The sequence below is a fragment of the Neocloeon triangulifer genome, unplaced genomic scaffold, assembly GCF_031216515.1.
Source record: "Neocloeon triangulifer isolate White Clay Creek 2 clone unplaced genomic scaffold, ASM3121651v1 ptg000022l, whole genome shotgun sequence".
NCBI lineage: Eukaryota > Metazoa > Arthropoda > Insecta > Ephemeroptera > Baetidae > Neocloeon > Neocloeon triangulifer.
The window spans coordinates 3356181-3375916 of record NW_026775562.1 but is presented as its reverse complement, the minus strand read 5'-3'; the positions used below and the strand labels follow the sequence as shown (position 1 = coordinate 3375916).

The following is a 19736-nucleotide window of genomic DNA, read 5'->3' as shown; positions in this document are numbered from 1 at the left end:
ATATTTTTTTTTGAAAAAATTTAGGAGTTTTGAATCTTGAATATTTTGTATCAAAATGGCTTCAATTGAACTTTGATCGAATTAAAATAAAATTAAAATCGGTTGACTTATTCATTTCTCCGAGTCCAGGTATAATTGAAATGAGATAATTCGTTAATTGATTTGATATCATTTTTATTTTATATCAATATTTTGGAACAACACACAGACACGCGCTTCAGGTGCTCAAAAATTCACATCATGATCGCGTATATTCTTTCTTATTTTGCTTTCCTACTGCTCTAAAAAGAGGGTTACAGTTTTATCACTTTTTTCCTCGGTTTTCTCTCTCTTTCATTCGAACTCAAACACTTCTCGCAAACATATAAATTACTACACGGATTCTCTCATTAATATTTTTTTTCGATGGAGCTGCTCAGGGGACATAGATACATTGTAGAGTATGATTTCTTTTTCACACGCACATCACGTTTGGCAAGCTTTGGAATGTTATTTGTGTGTATAATAAATAATTATATTATATTACTCAGGAAAATCATACACTGCGCCGGGAATGTTTACAAAAACGCTACCAAGAAAATACTGTGTGTGAATAAATGCAATTGAAAGTGTGAGAAAAAATTTAAAATGAAAAAAAAATCACTGCCATTCACTCACAGACCTCACGCACGCTTCTCGTTATACAAAAGTCTAAGCCTAGGTAAATACTGTTGGTTAGTTTTTTTCTTCTTCTTAATTCGCAATCAATAGCTGTTACAATTTACAATTAGTAATAATTGTTGTTTCAGTTAATTGTCGACTAATATGGCGATTTAGTGTTTCTCTTCATCCCTTGGAATTAGTCAAAATGTTTTTTTTTTATTTTAATCCAAACGCTAATGTATATTTTTTTTAATAGTGTGATTCTCCGAAACGACTGCCCTGAGTAGAAGATCAGGATTTTGAGCTTTCCGAGTCTTTTTCTGCCAACAAGCTGCGTCTGATCACAATTTTTTTTTTTTTTAATTCATTCAAAAGCCTCATCTTCCCGGCAATGAAAATTTCCGACGTGATGAAAGAAAATTGTCAATTATTTGAAAAAACAAAACCTGCTTTCTTCATGTAAAATCGAATTACTTTCGCCTGTAATTGAGCTGCTTAATTAGTTTAGACTTTAATGCTTTTAATTTCAAATGTATGAACAGTGTGCGGTAGTTTGGCATTTTCAACTTCAAATATTGTGTGGCTCTTCTTCGCGTTATTACAAAATACGTCGTGTAAGACCATGCGAATATTTAACTTGGTCAGTTATTATTTTCATTTACTTTGAAACTGTTGAATTGGCTCATTATTAATTTTTTTTTATCAGTTAGAATAATTATGCAACCGCCCGATGGCCCAATTTTATGAATCAAAATCGGGACCGAATGTATTTTTTTGTCTCTACTTATGATACTGACTCAAGTTGAAAAGCAAAAAGTTTAAGTCAGTAACTGGTGCCAATGTAGCTAGATTATCATTCATCCTACAAGAAATTAACAAACTTTCAGCACCATCCAATTTGATCAGAAAAAGTGTATTATGAGATTGCTGTTCTGAAATGTTTTCTAAGTTTCGGAAACAAATTAATTTTTATCCAACTAAAATCAAAAGCACTGTAAATAAGTGCATGGCACGTTGATTAGCAAGGGGCAAGAATCGGTTTTGTTTGTTCCAAGATCACGCAAAAAATTCTTGTGCTGCCAAGCTCGCTGTGGCAAAAATAAATGCAGCTTTACAATAATTGTTATTATAATAATCGTCGAAACGAAGAAGTCTAGTTTTGTACGTGTACAAAAAGAACAAGATATATACATGATATATTTTTTCTACGAAGAAGGAAAGAAAGCGGTGTGATGATAAAACTCATATTCAACAAAAGGCTAAAACAACCATAACAAAACAATAACAAAAAAGTCAGATATAAATAATAATAATAATCATTTTCAACAGGTCAAAATGCTGACGCGTGATATAGGAAAGTTTGTTTTGTGTGTGTGCGATATTTAGTTAGTAATTCCGGTAAATAATTATACGATAGAGTGCGTAATAAATAACAGAGCTGCTCTGTACACGCTTAAGTAATCACATGCTACTGATTACACACTTCTTCTCATGTAGGTTTAAAACTTGGCCGCCTTTTCGTAAGTACGAGAACAATGCCTTAAACTTTGAGCACATTGGCAGCGTCGACCGCCAAAAGGCTGCCGAATCGAGGAATAAAATATTTATGTTCTTACACACGCACACTGGTGTTCTGGAGTTGTGATACAAATGTTTTCAATTATTTGCGGATCTTGCTCGCCTTCTCGGCCAGCTTCTCCGCCTTCTTCTGCAGCTTCTCCTTCTCCTTGCGCTCCTTGTCCGCCTGTTTGCGTTCGCGCTCCTCGTGCAGCCGCAGCTCCTTCAGCTTGCGCTTGAGCTTGTTCTTGTCCTCGCCGCCGACGCCCAGAGTCTTCATTTCCTTCGACTCGAGCATCAGCAGCTCTGGACCGGTGACGTTGTGCTCGTAGAAACTGGTCGTGTGATGGTCCAGACCTAAGACGACCAGCCACTGGCAAACCTACGAATGCGAATAAAAAAACCAAATGATAAACATAATCAATTTTCAAACGTAAAAATGGCTAGAAATAAACTTCTTTCGATCGAGGAGCCAAGTCGCAGTGTAAATTCTAAATCAACGATAAAGCCAGATTTGCAATCAAAAATAAATGGTTGATTCCATGTCAGTATTATGAGAAATTTCTGAAATCATAATTTTGATCTACTGACCTGCTCTTTTGTCCACGCCGAAACGGAGGACGTGTGCCAAAAATGGCCGGAGCTGCGTTTCTCCTGCTGCTGCACGGCCAGCATTTCCTGCGAGAGCCACACCTGCTCTGGACTGCCAGGGTCGTCCAGGTTGCTCCGCGAGTTGTCCAACGACGAGGAGGTGCGCAACGCGGGCACGCTCGAACACGAACTCAACGAGCTGGTTGAGTCCCTCGGATCCAGCTTCGGGACTCTTTTGATTCTGGCGTTTGCTTCCTGTTGGTAAAATTAATTAAAAAAGGTTTATTTCACAAAATTCTGTTATTTACCTGAACAGCGAGTCTGATTTCTTCAACCAGCGTTTGCGAAATGGTCGACGGCTTGTGCTGTTCCATGTCTTTCTTCTCCCCTGTTGTGATCCGCCTCTCTCGGTCGGCCAGCACCTGCTTCAGCTGTTCGGCCAAGGAGGCTGGAGGGCCCACCCCGGAAGAGCGTTTTCCGGGTACGGTGTTGTAGCTGCCTCTACTCGAGTACACACTCTGCTAAACAAAATGTTTTAATTTTTATATCTAATTGTGAATAAAAAATTTAAAAATTTCTACCTGCATAGCCGTATAGCTTTGCTCGGCCTGCGTTGAGCTGTACATGGGACGTGGGTACATTGGCTGAGATTGGATTGAAAGGTTCGATGGCCTCTCGACTGACACTTGGCTTGAAGAGGACGAACTTGTGGAAATGGTCGTCTCGGAAGCTGCTTTGAAGGACTCCTCTTCCTCCTCAGTGGAGTGATAGCTGTTTTCTAGGCCGTAGTCCTTTGGAAGAGATTTAAGATTAGTAAATTTTTTATGGGGAAATTTTTGTACAATTAAAAATGAAGTTGGTGACAAAAATTGAATCATGCAGAAAAAGGTCGAATCAACAAAAGTGCTTTGGTACAAAAATGAAGAAGAGCTACTTCTAGAAATTGCGGCCGCTGGTGAGATACTTACAGAACCGCTCGAGTTCACTGGTGACTTTTTGTTGGGCGATGGCAGTTGCCTGCCGGCCAGGCTGCCACCCTTTACGAGCTCTACCCTCGATTTGAAGGCAGAGTTATCGAGCAGCTCGTGCGGAGGCACAGCCTTATCAAGCTCCTCCTTAACAGGCATCTGACAAACAAGCCAACTGATTTTTACCAAACAACATTCAACTGACCAAAAGTAAAAGCGCGAACCTACACTGTAGGACACTAACAAAAGAATATGTATGAAAAAAATATAAACTTACACATGCACAGGCAAATTGAAAGCAAATATTGAAATTTGGAACAAGAAAATAAATCGGTGCTGGTGAAAGATTTGGTAAAAAGTAACCTTTCGCTCGACGGTTGAGGTTTTGTCAGTTTCCTCCGGACTGCAGTCCGAGATCTCCGTGTCGGACAACTCAGTGTCCAGCTGCTCAAGAAGAGGCTTTGTAGCCTGAGCTGAGTGTTTCCTGCCCATCTTTGGGGTTAGTTGCCTGATGCTATTGCTGTCATAAGGAAGCTGCGGCGTCAAACCTGCTGCCTTTTGCGTGTCGAGCAACTCCTGCTCAAGTTGGATAATCTGAATAAAAAACAAATAGATTAAAATATGTATCACAGCAACGAAGTTATCAATTTAATGTAATCTAATCTGCAATAGAAAAATAGGCGTTTCCATCCTTTCCTTACCCTGTCTTTGAGGGTTTTGACGAGGGCGTTGTACTCGGTGTCCTTCTCCTGCAGCAGCTGCAGGTGGAATTCCTCCCTGTGCAGCAAGTCCTGTTCACGCTGCTGGTATTCTCTGAGGAGCTTCTTGGCCTTGTGGTACTTTTTTTCCAGCACAGTGTACTGGCCCTGCGACTGCTCCAACATGTCCTGGTAGGTGGCCACCTCCTTCTTGGCCGCCTGCAGGCCGCGCTCCATTTCTCGCAGCCGCTGCGACGCCTGCTTCAGTCTCTCCGAGACTTCCTCGCCGCTCTGCCGCTCCTGCTCGGCCAACTGCAAAAGTCGCAAGTTTCAATTTGGATTCAAATCGCATCGCAGAAACTGGGCACTTGAAAACTTTTGTCCACTAATTGCAGTTTCATCCTGCCAACAATCACTGCGAGAGAGACTAAAAGGTGGGCTTGGCTTAGCTGACACCCAGCTTATCTTATCTAGGGGACTTTGTTTGAACACAGATAGCTTGCACTGTGTTGTGTGGGGGTCCGAGTAATTAGGCACGGGGAATTAATTTCTATGTTCTTAATAGATACATACCCTAACTTTGAGTCTGGCTATGTCAGCGTCGGCCACAGCTAATTTGTACTGACTCTGGAAAAGCAGAGATTGGAAAATTAATAAAACATAAATTATAATTCTTAATAAATAATAAAGGGTTATTTCATCATTTACCTCCTTGACGAGTTGTCGCATTGCTTCTAGCTCTGCCGCCGAAGGTTGTTGCCGCATAATTGGGCCCTCTGGTGACTGGGCCGTATCGGAGCCACTTTCACCGCCTGGAGATTGCTGTGACATGGCAATTGCCTCGTGGTGCTGCCGCCGAACTTCTTCTCGTTCTCGGTCGGCCTGCAAGGACTGCCTGATCAGCTGCGCCACTTCGCTGTTCTCGGCATCCTTCTCGCGGCCTATCAAAAACTTGACCAGACCAGAAGTGTTCCTGAGCACTGATGCGGCGTACGCCTGGGTGACACCAACTAGGGACTTGCCATCTACTTCTATTATTTGATCGTTTACCTAGAAAATTTGATTTTAATAAAAAAAATTAATTGCTTCATTTTGATTAAGTTACATGTATTCTTCCATCTCGCGCAGCAGCACCTTGATCGGCTATGGTCTTCACAAATATGCCCAATTTTTCCAAACCAGCGTCAGCTCCCACACCCATTCCTATTATGCTGAGGCCCAAACCTTCAGGACCCTGAAAAATTGAGTTTATGTTTAGTATTTATTTTTTTACTGCAGAATTTTCATATTTAAATACCTTTATAAGTTCAACCGGAAAGACGTCCATTTTTTCCACCCTCTTTTCCAACTCGTACTCAGCAGAGGCGGCGACAGGGTCAACATCGTCATTGCGCCTGTCGTAGTCGGAGATGGAATGTGTCGAGTAAACCCTCATGGGTCCGGAGCTGAAGAAGACTTTGGAGGGAGGCTTCACAGTGACGCTTTCGTCAAATTCCTCCTCCTCATCTGACTCTGGAAGACCAGGCACTTCGACCCAAAAGTGGCCATCCTCAAGATAATGGATTCCATTTTCAACAAAGATCTGTTATTTAGCAAATATTATTAAATTAAATATTTTAAAAGTACTAATTTAATTTTCACCTCTCTGCACGCCACAGCCACATATTCGGGTTGTACTGGAGCTTCAACCGCAGCTATTGTTTCTGGTTTGGCGCTCTCTTTTTCAGTCACAAATTTTGTGGCAGGCAATGAGTCGGCTACGCCAGCCGACTCGGAAGAAAGAGAACCATTAAGAGGCTCTCTGAAATTCAATGTAAAATTTAGATTTGGCTTATATTGAATGATTATAAATTACCTGTAATCTAAGCTAGTATCAGGTAAGGTGGACTCGTGGGATTCTTCGTGAATTAATGTGGGAATGAGCTCGATGATTTCCTCCGGCTCTGGAGCGACTTTGCTTGGAGTGGCTTTGACCTCTTCAGCCTTTGCTATGAGTCTTGGCACTTCTTCTGCTTGCTCGTCGGAGAGAAGAGTTTCTTTCCTGCAATATAATTTTGTTACATTTCTGTTTTGCCTCCATAGATCTCAGATGACAACAAAACAGAAAATTGCACCTCACCTTTTGGCAAATATTCTGTCAAATTCACGTAAGAAACACATGAGCGCAGGTTGGACACGAATAGAGGTTAGATGGAAATGAGACAAACAAAATTAGTAACATTCACGGGTTAAGCACAAAACAAATCAAAAGCTGTTAATGTGATTGCGACGGCAAATTAATTTTAAATCGGCACCTAGAACTGAGGAGATTCTCTGCCTCATCTGGAGTCATCGTCTCTGGCTCGGCCACAGCCTTCTTTTCGGCCTCGAGCTGCTCTAGTCTTTCTTTTTCCTGCTGCTGCTTTAGCTGCTGTTTTACTTTGTGCGGCACAGCGTATTCCGGGATGTCGGGAATGTCTTTAGGGGGCAATGGGGGCGGAGATTCAACAAATTCGGGCATATTTCTGAAATAAATAGATGGAAACATATTATTTTTGGAATTTAAGTAATAAAAAATATTGTACCTTCGAGGTATAGGGGGCAGTGGTTTTTCATCAAGGGGCTCAGGTGGCAATCTTCGAGCAGGGACAACATGACTCTCGGGCAATTCTGGCAATTTTTCTTCCTCTGGTGAAGGGGGAAGCGGCCGACGAACAACATGCTCGCTTTTGGCTTGTGGCTGGAACTTTGGCGAATCCACTTGGGGCAATGATGGCAGCTCCTCCACTTCAGGAGACATGTCCTTCGGGGGCAGGGTGGGTGGTGTTTCATTTTCAGGCGAGGAGAGCTCCCTTTGAAGAGACTGAGTCGCCTCACTATGCTCTGGGGAGACCTGCGAATGAAAATAAAAATTAACATCTGATCCAACAAATTGAAATAATAACTCCGGACAATAAATGGAATTTTGTAGAATTCAAATATCTTGAACTGGAAGCCGTAGCCAACAACATTATTGTTTATTTCCACAGACATTTCGAAGGGAACTGATCAAGAAATTGGAAAGTGTGCCAAACGGTTGTTTTATCTTCCAACACCCCCACGGACTTTCTAAGATAAAGAAAAGAACCGTACCTCTGATTGCGACTCCTCCACTTCCTCGGTTATCGCCTCTTCCACCTCTTCAGTTATCGCCTCCTCCACCTCTTCAGTTACCGCCTCCTCCACTTCTTCTGTGACCGCCTCCTCGACCTCCGTGACCGCTTCCTCAACTTCCTCGGTAATCGCCTCGTCCTCTTCCTCCTCCTCGTCTACAAACTTGATTTCCTGCACCGCCTCCACCACTGGGACCTCTTCCTCCACAGGAGGTTCACATTTTTCCTCTAGGTCTGCTTCTGCTGGCTCCATGACTGGAGACGACGGTGACTCGACAGGGGAAGCTGGAGTCTCGAGCACCAGCTGCACCGAGGAAACCTACCAAGTGGATTTAATTGAATTAACAAGTAAAGCACATTAGTGGGCCCAAGGCCGAAAAACAAACCATCTTCCTTTTGTCGTGCACGGCGACCAGCTGGTTGAGTTCCTCCTCCTCCTCGTCACTGGTGGGCCGCCGCTCTGGACTGACGTGGCCCTCCTTGGCGTTCAGGACATCTTTGCAGATTTCCTCATAACTTTGGCTGCTTTGAATTTTCTCCTCTTTTTCCTCACTCCTTTTGATCACTTGGCACTCGACTGGACTGGAAGAACTCTGCTGGAGGGCGCTCGGCGACGTTTCGGACAGTTCGGACAACGTCTTGTCCGTGTCCAGCGAGTCACCAGAGCTTTCAGTCCCTACGAAGAAAAAAATTACGAGGATTAACGATCGACGCCTAAAAGTGAGGCAGATGAATAAAATTTCAGTGCCGCCGATCTTCTGGCAGGGTGCCCAGATCTCGCGAGTCAATAAATTTATACCACCCGCCGATGTCACAAAATGCAAAACGGCACCGAGGGGCAGATAACAAAGAAATCAGTGAAAAATACTGATGAATATTCTGGTGAAAATGGAGCGCATGCACATGGTGTTGTTTTCGGCGAATCCGCGATCAGATGCACTCGCTTTTTCTCCAACTGACTGACTGAGGTGACACCGAAACTAAAATTAGCACCGCAGACCTACCAGAAGAAGAAGATGGGACAAGGAGAGGAAAGAGTTTTTACGAGTGCGCCACCAACACACGGTCAAGGCGAGATAGGGGAGAGCAATTGGCACTGTGGTAATTGGGACTTGATGAATCAATGGGGGCTATTCAATTCAAGCGTCTGCGCCAACTCAAATTTAAAAAATGTAATTCTCAGAATTAGTAAAAAAATTAGTTATATTAATAAATTTAATTTTTTTTCTATGCTCCGATGATCTTTAATTTGTAAAATTGAGGAATTTTTATTATTATTAAACGCAGCCATTGATCAAGGATTGGAATTTTTGTGGCAGATTATTCTCTAATCTTGTACAATTAAGACCTCAAATAAAAAGTGATATTAACTTACCAGTTGGAGTTGTAGAGAGCATTGAATGGTACGAGCGTGTTTCCGAGTTGATGCTGGCCGGGGACGTGGGTGTTATGACTGCAATATCATTTCTGTAACAAGAAGAAAAAACAATTCGAGACCTTTCTTTATCAGTATCAAACAAAATTACTTTTCTGGCACATCCTGCTTCTCGTACGGCCTTTCCATGGGGCCTTCGAGGGGGAAAGTGCCGCCCAGGGTGGGCAGCACGGGCACCCTGATGCCCTGGTGGGGTCGGTCGAACGACGCCCGCGGACTGGAGCCCTTGTTCTTGAAGTGCGCCGTCCAGTTGCGCTGCTTCTCGATCAACTCTTTGCTCGAGAATTTCCGTTCGGGCTTTTCCGGCTTGGGCGGTTTCGGCGGCGGCGCCGACGTCGGCATCACCCTGTGCGGGGGCGGCATCGGCTTCTCCTCTCGAACCGGCTGCTCAGGGTAGTGGTGACCATTGGTGGGGCGTGGCTGACCCCGCAATTGTGTGTTCACCGCCAGTTTTTCCGCCTTGTTGGGGGGCACGATCGGCTTCGAGTCCTGTTCGGAAAATTCCTAAATTCAATTCGAGGGAAGTGAAAAAATAAAGAATGGTGATCAATCGAGTCAAATGAGATTTCGGTGATATTTGGGAATTTGGGATGGATTTTATCAGAGACGCTGATTGTTTGACTGGCTGTTAACAAATGGAAGCTGCCGGCTCAGCAGAGAAAAAGTCGTACAATATTTGTTGATGTCATTGAGATACGGGCTTATCTCAAATCGATTCTGGCTAATCTCAACGTAATTAAAAATGAAATAAAACCAATTACTTGTTACAAAAACTTTTAAAATATTTACAACAAATTTCAAGATCTATTCAAATCAAAATTAATGAAAATCGTTAAAATAAAAATTATTAAAAATCTTGATATCAAATGAGTGCTTCAAATTTAAGTTCAATGATTAAAATGATAAGAGTGCATTTTAATGTTGCAATCTTTCAAGTGCTTCAATTTGTCTTCGGTAAATTCAAGTTAAAGAATTAATTTGTTAAAATTGTGCCTCAGAAGCAAGTTGATTATTTTAAATTACGTTAATTTTCTGCGATTTAAATACTCAACGAGATGAAAAATTGCATTAATGGTTGGTTTAAGATGGAAATGAATAATTGTTTTAAATTTTCCGGACCTGCTCGCCGAGCCTCTCGAACAAGGCGCGCGCCACGTTGAAGCGCTGCGATGACTGGCTGTGTGTGCTGCTGCCACCGGACGACTCGAGCGAGGTGGTGCGCGGACTGACGACAGGGGGGATGGACGGGTCGGCCACCTCCTTGCTCGGACTCATGCTCTGGAAGATGGTGGCGATCTGGGCCACCTTCGGGCCCGAGCGCACCGACGCCGAACTCTTGCACGGCGGCGCCTCCATCCCCTGCAAAACCCAAACCAACCTCGGATGAGCAAAAAATTTAAAAAAATATCTAAAAATAAGTCTGCAATACGGCAAAAAAACAATCAGCAAGAAATGGAACAGATTTGAGTCAATTTTCTAGTCCAAATCATATTTCCAAAAAAGCAAAAGATCACAAAGATATTCAGGTTTTTAAGGAGGAAAAATTTAAAATAAAGCACGAAACTGTAAAGCAGGCGATCGAAACGTCTCGCCTCGTGGAATATTGCGAGATTCATTTTGCGTTTCGAGGGGGAGAACAAAATTTGAATGGCGGGAAAAGACCTTTGATTAAGGGTGGGTCCGAATATCAGATTCTCGAGAAAAGATTCTTAAGAAACGATTCTCAAAAATAAAGATTATCGCGCAAGGATTCTCAAAAAACGGTAGAATTTTTCCTGGAGAATCCTTGCCCGAGAATCGTTTCTCTGATATTAGGTTCGAACCCACCCCTTAAAATAAAGACACAAGTTACAAAAAAACAAAAAATGTCAATCAAAATGCGTTTTTTTTTTTTTTTTTTTAAATCCAATTGAAAAATATTCAATGAAAATTGCTATTTTTTCATTACTTTTTCTGCAATCAAAGGTTCTTTTTTGTTCAAATAAAATTACCACTGCACGATTCGCATGCGAGTATTTTTTTGTTCTTTTCAAAGACGGACGAGCGAGCGATACTCAAGCGATGCGTAAAAACCGGATGTTGTTGTTGCACCTTCTCAAAGCGGGACCTAAGCTGGTTGGCGCAGGGTTTGCGTTTACAGGGGCGAGGGTGCGGACGGCGGAGAACGCGGGGCGAGCGGGTGGTGGGACTGTTCATGCTCCGATCGCTCTCGGACGGCGGACACGGACGGGCTGCAGGCAGGCGGGGGACAGGCAAGACACACACACATAAGTTAACGAGGAGAGTGATAACGGCGGCTGCAGGCTCTAGGGGTGCTTTCAATTTCGTTATCAGCGGTGTTTGGACAAAGCGTGACACTCCTCGGTGCCGCCGCCGCCGCTAATTAATAAGCGTGTCGCAGATAATGAGCCAATCTATTAGACAAATAACTCTACGCAAATTGCTTGTTTTGCTTGATTGTGTTTTGATTAATTCAGGAAAATAATCTTTTAATTTCAGAACATTATTTGAATTTTAAAAGAAATTGATCTAAATAAATTTTAAATTATTTCAGAATAAATATCAAATTTAAAACGAGATCACTTTATAAAAGTTTAAATTTTAATTTATTAAAAATTCCATTAAATTATTTAAAATCATTTTTTCGATCAAATTGATTAATTTATTAATTCTGTTGTAGCAATTTAGTGTTCAAGCGTGCTGGAAGCAAGGGCGTTTTAATGTTACAATTATTATTTTTATTACAAGACGAATTTTAACTAAAAACTCACCTCGCTATTCAGATTTCCAGAGCGTTACGCCAGAATCTGGGTGTCCGCTGGAGAGCTCGTCGGTTTCGAAATCAGCTGAAACAGCAAGGAGGTATTTTTTTTTTTTAATAGGGATGCGTGAACGTGACTCGAGTGATGGGGGCGACAACCCCCTAGTGCACTTCTCGCCGACAATTTTTATTGTTTTTTTTCTCGTTTTTATTATTTATTTAGGGACAATGCGGGCCCCGATGAACAAAAAAAACTAATTGGCGCCGAGGAGAAACAACAAACGGCTCTCTAATTAGTAGGGCTCGTTCCTCGCACAATAACAAACAGACTCAAGAGCTAGGACCTTTGATATGCATGCGCGCTCGCCGTAGACAACTATTGTGTGCCGATGAAAATAAGTCGGGTGAATGAGAAACGCTCCAATTGAAGTATTCATATGTTTGTAAATGAGAAAAACCAATATTCTAATAACATTATAATTTCTTTTTGTTTTACTTAAATTTGCGGCGAAATTTTTGCAATAAATATCACTATTAAAAAATAAAACAATCGGAGTAAAAAAACAAAAAAAATTAATGTGAAAAATAACAATTTTGTGGAAATCAAATTTTTTACAGCTTCATTGTCATATGGAAAAAATATGCATATTTTTATATTAAATACAAAATGATTGTTTTTAAATTTCATAGCTGCAAAAACATTAAAAATAAATCATTTTTGTAAGAAATTTGACTGACAATTTTATGAAAAAATTTCTGATTTACAGTTTCATTTACATAAAAGTTTTTTGCATTAATATTTTATTTGATATATTTGCAAATTGAAAAACATGCAAATTTTTAATAATTTGCTATAAAAATGTATAAATCACTCTTTCCAATTTTAATATTTAATAAAATTAATAAATCACAATTTATATATTATAATATTTTTTCAAAGAGAACAAAGTACGGAGATTTTTAGACTTATGAAATTTATAAATTTTAAGGAATATATAAATTGAAAGTAATTAACAGGATTCGCAAGGTGATAAGAACAACATACATGATCAATCACTCACATTTTCCCAACTCATCTAATTCCAATTAATTAACATTATTTAATTAGAAAAAGCTAATTTCAGCTTGTTGACGTTAGATAAAGTGTGTGAGATGTGAGAACGGCTGAATTTTTCATACAACAACAAACGATGAAACAACAATGGGACTGATTAATGGATCCTATTGTGAATCCGAATTCATTGACCCCTCCCTTTAAATTTAATACGACTTCTAACAAAAATGTGACCAAAGTGTAAACTTATGTGAATTTAATAAAATAGGAATATTATCATTAATAATTAAAAAATTAAAAATTTAATAAAAAATATATTATTTTTATTGTTTTTTTTTTTGTTTTTTAAATTTAAAGGATCACTGCGTCGGATGTTTTTGCAAATTTCTTACTAGTGGTGTTGCCAATTTGTGCGAAAATTCCTTTTTTTTAAATAAAATGTTTTCAACAATTGAATGAAACAATTTTGACAAATAAACAACAATAATTGACAATAATTTATTAAAAAAAAATAAGAAGATATGAATGAAATTTTGATGTCGATGATATTTCTGAACCGGGTGAATTTCCACAGTGAATTTTTTCGTTTGCTTTTTGTTTTGACTTTGCACGTCCGCGCACTGGAGCATGCATAAAAAAAACTCCAACTCGGGGGCGAAACAACAAAAACACGCGGCGACGACTACGACAATGAGCCGGAAGCCCGATTCCGACTGTCTGCTGTGTGCATGATTATTGATTGCGAGCGGCCCAATTCATTTATGCATATGATGTGCATTCAGAGCTCGCAAGAAACGTAAGAGCGAATTTATTGCACCTGCGAGAAACGAACGCAACGACGGAAAAAGCGCAGTTATAAAATAGCCGCAGCAATTTCCGCGACGCACCGATTTTTAATTGATCTTCCTCTCGCGGCCGACCAAGTACCGCTTTTTCTAACCAAAAACCGTCCAACGGCAAAAGTAAATAGATTTTTTTTTTCAAATAAAAGTTCAGGTGGGAAATTAATTCAAAATTAAACAGTTAACCGGGAGGAATGCACTCGATTTGCATTAATTCATTCAAAAGAGTTCAAAAACCGAAGCCTTGCAAGTTCCCGAGTCGAGCTCCAATTCCAGAAATGGAAGTTAATTAGCGCTAATTACAAAAACTCCCACTCAATTGATAATTATTGTCCTCAATGGACTTGCGAGGGGCCACTTTTGGAGGCATCTCGAGCTGTGGACTTCGTAGTTGGCGATCAATTTTTAGCATAATTTGTTTAAAGTTGAATGAAATTCAGCAATAAACGCGAATTTCAGACGCCGAAAAACCGGCGAGTCGGCCAATGTTGTCGAAATCGCGCAGACCTTGACCGAGTCGTGTGAACTACGTTCAAGGTTAGCGTCACGCAGGTGAACGCTCGGAGCCTCGGTCGGATGCGAATTTTAACCCTTTCCTCCGGTTCGGCGCGTCCCTCGCCCAGAGTCCCTTCGGCACTTTGGCCGATTCGGCGCATCGATCGCCGAATTCGGGCGAACGCTGGCAGGGCCACTGGTTCGACTCCTCTCTCAGGTCAAAAGAGGTTCAAATTCGGCCGCGGCGGCCACTTGCTGAGGCGAACGAGTCGCGTCCGAGTGCCCTGAGGGCGGCCGACGGCCGCCGGCGGCCGAAACACTCACCATTTCGGCGGCGGGCGCTGCACAAGAGGCCGAAAAAGGCTGCAAATCCGCTGTCATACACACCCTCCCTGGAAAACTGACCCCGGCTGGCTGACGGCTTGATGAGCGCGGCGTTGCCACATTTCGCCCCGCCCCCTGCCCATTTAAATCGCTTCCAGCACGCTGCTGCCAACCAAACAATGTTCAGATTTTTATTATTTTCAGTTTGTCTGAAGATATTTAAGTCAATTTCAAATTTTATTCAAAAATCTAATTGGAATTATTAATTTTGTATTTATTTTGTAATTATTTGACATTTTTAAATAGTTTTTAAATGTTTTACTGAGAAGTATTCAAAATTTTGTTGGCAACTCTGCTCACATCAATGCACTTTGCAAGAAAATCAACAAAACGCCGCTGCCGCATTGAAAAATAACAATTTATTTTGCGGCTTCTTCTTGAATTTGTTGAATTATAGGCCAAATCAACATGCTAAGTCTCAAGTGCAGCAGGTCTTTAATCCAAATCAGCAAAAGCTCCGTTTTTATGTCAAATTCCTTGAGCACAACCTCAGTTTTATATGACATAAAATTCAGAATAAGGTGAGTCGATTGTAAAATATTTTGTCCAAATATGTATATTTAATTATTATTTGATTAATCATTACAGGAACAGGCTTCCTGTGAATGCAAATGCGTCTGGACCTTTGACTGATGGACCGGATTTTTCATATCTGAACAGCAGCAAACCCGTGCCTCTGAACAAAGGCCAAACGAGACGATTGCTCAAACAACAGCAGCTGGCTGTACGACTTTTTTTCACCCCACGGGCGTATATTTTAATTAAAACCGTGCTGTTCATTTTGCAGGAGTCAGTTTTGAGACTGAATTCTGAAATCCAGTGGTCCTTTGATGAAGAAAAGAGGTTGCAACTCGAAGAGGAGCAGAGGAAACAGCGAATACTCGATTCAAAGTTGAAAGCCAAAGGTGATGCTTTGTTAAAGGACAAGTAATCCCGGTTAAACGATTTAGTCAATAAAAATAATTATTTATAGGTTAATAGGACTTGTTCGTTTTTGTTTAATTTTATTAATTGAGACTTTTTAACTTAAATATTCACAACTTTGCAGAACTAATTATTGGTCGATTAATTATTGTCTTGCTAATTTTTTATAAATATTTTTAAATTATGGAAATGATATTTTATTTCCAATATTCTTTCATCTTTTGCTCTTAATATAATAATAATTATTTGTTCTGTATTTTTAACACTTTTTTTATAAGTTTGAGTTAAATATCGATCTTAAAATTTTTACACCGATATTCACATCTTAACTTTGAAGTATTTACTTTGATTTACTTTTGATATAAAATGAAAATATGCTTTTTTTACAGGTAAATACATCTTTATTGAGTCATATCGATATATTAATCATTTTACAAAACAGAAAACATCAACCATGCATTTTTTGCGTTTTTTCTGGTAACACATTTTTTGATAGAAAAATGCACCACATCTGCCAAGTTCCGTTACATTTATCTCACCCGGCAGTTGTAAATTTGGTTACATTTTTGCCTTAATTTATCGAAGAACATTTCGTCTAGAATTATTATTTAGCAATGATTTCGCTCACTCAGCCATTTGTGCAATTATAAGTTAACGTTATCAGCAGCAGGGTCTAAATTGTTCTCTCACAGGCTGAATTTCGCCCGAAAATGTACCAAATTAACGTTTCGTGAGCAAAATTTGAATTTTGATTTTTGTTATTATTTTCAAACTGTCCTAGTTTTTGGTCTCTTTTGCACCGTTCTCGAGGGAAAATTACGAGGTGATCTTTTAGAGTGTAATGCGCTGTGTTCTTCCATGTGTGATGGGTTATTGGGCATGTGTTTTAGCGTGAAAGCAGCAGCCACTCACCTGCGGCGCCAATATACCAAAGGGCACTCCACTTGAGGGGGTCATATCAAATATATCGATCCGCGTGCTCTGTCAAGTAGTGCCTTTCCTTTTCTTAAACAACACCACTCGAGCACAAACACCCTCAATGTCATTTTCTCTGTTTGGTCACTTTTAAACTCCGACTAAATTTCGCCCAAATCTCTATAGGAATATTATATATATATACATAGTTGACGCATGGCTATTTGAAATGCCATTTACATATTTAATTCCAAGAGTTTTATTGTCATTTTATGAAAATATCCGCTGATACCTTTAGATTTAGACACACACGAAAAGGGAAGAATTGTAAATATTTTCAAGTTTCATGCACGAACAACGATCCATTTTCGTTTTTGACACATTCAAGAAGTTATTATTTTATTTTCTGGACATCGAATAGCTCTTTTTTGTTAATTTTTGATTATATTAGAAGGCATTGTAGAGAGTTGAAAGTAATACATTAATTAGGTACAAACCAGTGGGCCAGCATAACGGCGAGCTGCGCCAATATGGCCGCTCCCTGAGAGGCGCGAAATATTTGAAATGCTTGTGAAGCATCGTGAAATTCAATGGTGGAAATAATAAATTAATTACCCCAATTATCCTACCTGTAATCGATGACTATTGTTTTACTAATTAAGTTTTCAGCTGTTGACATTGTTTTGGTCACTAGTTCATAATGATACATTGAGGTGGCAGCTCAGGGCTGTCGTTTGACAGATGATGCGTGAGCGGGAATATTACACATGCTCTGGTTTTTTATAAACAAAGATCAGATCAAATCAATTAATCAATAGATTGACCGCAACCCAGTCAACCCATATACAGAATTTGAACATTTTTTTTTTTTAATTGATAACGAGATTTTTGTCTTTCAAAATGGTCAACATCTGTTTTGTGCCATCCTGCGGAAATGACAGTCTAAAACACCCGGAAAGGAAATTTTTTTCATTTCCCTCAGATTTGGAAAAAGCGAAAGAGTGGTGGATCCTGTGTGGGAGGGATGCTGAAGACCCAAAGTTTTCATCTTTAATACGGCATTGTAGAGTTTGCGACGAGCACTTTGAACAAATTCATTCATGGGTTTGCAAGCAACTAAAGTCGGAAAAGTGCCGATGTCGGCCGAAAAATATTCTACCATCTCTCAAGCTGCCTGGTCCGAAAATTCAGACCAGGCCATCAACAACAATAATTCTTAAACCTTGCAATGAAAAACGAGCAATAGAGGAAGAGACTTGGCAAGTTGATTTAGCTGTCTTATAAAATAATTATTAATTATAAATTTTCCTTAATAAAGTTCTTTGGCCTGCAAGAAAATGAAGTCAATTGACGACTCCCGGATGGCCATGCCAGTAGAGGGATTCTTGAGAGGTAGAGTTAAATTTTACCAAGTACTTTGTTCCACATAACAAAAAAATATTTAAATATTTCAACATCTCTCATAAACAGAATCGAGTATGGATACATTTGCCGTCACATCAGAAGTGACCTTTCCGAAAGAAAAGACTAGTTATAAAAAAGGTATATAATTATATCATGAAATGGTTTCAGTTAAAAACAATAAAAAAGTTGAACATTTTTTAGGGCCAAATGTCTGTATTGAACCAAGGGATGCGCCGCTAATTCTAAGAAAGATAACTATATTGTAATTAATTATCTCGATTTGGGAAACAAAATTTAAACTAAAAATAAATATGTATATTTTAGGAGGAAACCCTTGCCAGTTATAAGGCCTCAGCAACAAAGGGCTATGCAAATGCTCAATGCAGCTGGGCACCCTTTAGAGTTCTCTGCAAGGGTAACAGGTCCTTCCCACTTGACTGCTGAACGGCCGAATGCGTTCGTCAATATGCAACGACAAATTCAAGATTTAAAATCGGAAGTCGAGGCAAAGGAAAGAGAGAGAGATGAACTGGAACGACAACTAGCTTCTGTACAAAAGGAATCTGAAAATGCTAAAAAATCTCTTAAAACCTTTGCAATTCAATCGGAAAATAGAAATCAACTTTATCTTCGAGCACACCGAGAAGGATACGAAAAGGGCAAGCAAGAAATATGCAAACCGTTTGAGGAAATCTTCAGTGATACACAAATTCAAGCCATTCTCAGTGGCAAAAAAGTAATTTATTCTGTTTAACAAAAAAAGTATAAAAAAAATTATAATTTTATTAGGTACGCTGGGGCGCTGAAGATATTTCAAAATCCGTGGGTTGTTTAGCATTCGGAGAAAAGGTTTTGGAGTATGTTCGGAAAAAATTAAAAATCCCACTGCCCTCAGCCTCTACGGACAGGCGCTGGTGTAGTAAACTACAAATCAGTCCCGGGAAACAAACTGAACTTCTGGAAGTTCTACGAGATCTAGTTCAAGAACTACCTGAGAACCAGAGGCTTGTCTGCCTATCTTTTGATGAGATGAGTTTATCTCACAGGGCTCAGTATTGTCAAGGGACCGATGAAGTTATTGGACCCAATAATCATGTTCAAGTTCTAATGATGCGCCCTGTAGTGTCAGGTGAATTATTAATCTAAGCAAATTATAAATTTCAATTTATCCTGTAGCATCACAAAAAGCGAGAAATATTGCAATAATTTAAGTTCTCTAAATTTAAAATAAATTAAATATTATAAATATTTTCTAAATTTCTATTGAAAATAATCATTAATCATAATTTTTGCAGGCAAATGGAAGCAACCAATTTTCTTTGACTTTGACAGAGACATGGACATGGATCTCTTCAAGCAGATTGTGGCCGACTTGTATGACATTGGTTTTACCGTCTGTGCAGCTGTGTGCGACTTAGCGCCAACTAATCAAAGGTTCCTGAAGGAATTCCTCGAAGGCAAGGAGGAGTTTCTAGCGCACCCCAGCAACCCTGATCTTCGGATTTATTTCTTCGCCGATATCCCCCACATGATCAAACTACTCCGTAATCATCTCCTGGACTCCGGTTTAAAATTTCCTGGTGGCAAACAAGTTGACATAAAGCTCCTAAAACAAGTAATTGCACTGCTGAATAAGTAAGTTTTTTTTCATTTAAAAATTTAAGGCAGCGCATCATATATTAATTCAACTTTACTTGAACTAACAGAGGTGGTCATGGTCTGAGATCTGCCGATAAACTGCACCTGGGCTTGTTGAACGTGAACGCAAAAGGCCGAATGAGGGTTCAGCCTGCTGCGCAGCTTCTCAGTGGCACAACTGCTGCAGCAATTCATGAACTGAGCAATAAAAGGCTGCTGAAAAATTCAAATGCAGATTTTGCTGCCGAATTGATCTCTGTTGTTGATGAATGGTTCGACGTTTTCAACTCGCGAGAG

At 40.0% G+C, this 19736-nt stretch overlaps 2 protein-coding genes across 7 annotated transcripts; one reads left to right on the top strand and one right to left on the bottom strand.

Moving 5' to 3' along the window:
• Nucleotides 1-157: 157 nt before the first annotated feature.
• Nucleotides 158-14599, bottom strand: LOC132204249 (titin). 6 transcript variants are annotated; one of them, XM_059632628.1, is made up of 23 exons: nucleotides 14499-14599; nucleotides 11794-11868; nucleotides 10142-10381; nucleotides 9114-9526; nucleotides 8963-9054; nucleotides 7974-8263; nucleotides 7568-7906; nucleotides 7021-7328; nucleotides 6751-6960; nucleotides 6576-6590; nucleotides 6312-6497; nucleotides 6098-6257; nucleotides 5754-6038; nucleotides 5562-5690; nucleotides 5165-5506; nucleotides 5030-5083; nucleotides 4460-4768; nucleotides 4122-4352; nucleotides 3759-3917; nucleotides 3372-3581; nucleotides 3099-3311; nucleotides 2791-3045; nucleotides 158-2581 (listed from the first exon to the last, which is right to left on the bottom strand). In XM_059632628.1, exons 3-23 carry the CDS (start codon nucleotides 10376-10378, stop codon nucleotides 2303-2305), a joined length of 4716 nt encoding a protein of 1571 aa, XP_059488611.1. In that variant the 5' UTR covers nucleotides 10379-10381; nucleotides 11794-11868; nucleotides 14499-14599; the 3' UTR covers nucleotides 158-2302. The 6 variants fall into 6 exon arrangements, with proteins under 6 accessions (XP_059488611.1, XP_059488612.1, XP_059488614.1 ...); XM_059632629.1 differs by having other exon boundaries at nucleotides 3099-3308; XM_059632631.1 differs by having other exon boundaries at nucleotides 9114-9511.
• A 256-nt stretch (nucleotides 14600-14855) lies between these two features.
• LOC132204809 (large ribosomal subunit protein mL52) lies at nucleotides 14856-15541 on the top strand. Its single transcript, XM_059633589.1, has 3 exons — nucleotides 14856-15079; nucleotides 15147-15282; nucleotides 15346-15541. The coding sequence occupies exons 1-3, from the start codon at nucleotides 14967-14969 to the stop codon at nucleotides 15487-15489; spliced, it is 393 nt and encodes a 130-aa protein (XP_059489572.1). The 5' UTR covers nucleotides 14856-14966; the 3' UTR covers nucleotides 15490-15541.
• The last annotated feature ends 4195 nt before the right edge of the window (nucleotides 15542-19736 follow it).

Excerpts from the sequence above, each read along its gene's own strand:
- LOC132204249 (XM_059632628.1), bottom strand. The coding sequence starts at position 10,378 with ATGGAGGCGCCGCCGTGCAAGAGTTCGGCGTCGGTGCGCTCGGGCCCG. Across the intron at positions 5,691-5,753 it reads TTCCGGTTGAACTTATAAAG|GGTCCTGAAGGTTTGGGCCT; the intron begins GTATTTAAATAT and ends TCAATTTTTCAG. Across the intron at positions 5,507-5,561 it reads CGCGAGATGGAAGAATACAT|GTAAACGATCAAATAATAGA; the intron begins GTAACTTAATCA and ends CAAATTTTCTAG.
- LOC132204809 (XM_059633589.1), top strand. The coding sequence starts at position 14,967 with ATGCTAAGTCTCAAGTGCAGCAGGTCTTTAATCCAAATCAGCAAAAGC. Across the intron at positions 15,080-15,146 it reads GACATAAAATTCAGAATAAG|GAACAGGCTTCCTGTGAATG; the intron begins GTGAGTCGATTG and ends TAATCATTACAG. Across the intron at positions 15,283-15,345 it reads TCAAACAACAGCAGCTGGCT|GAGTCAGTTTTGAGACTGAA; the intron begins GTACGACTTTTT and ends TTCATTTTGCAG.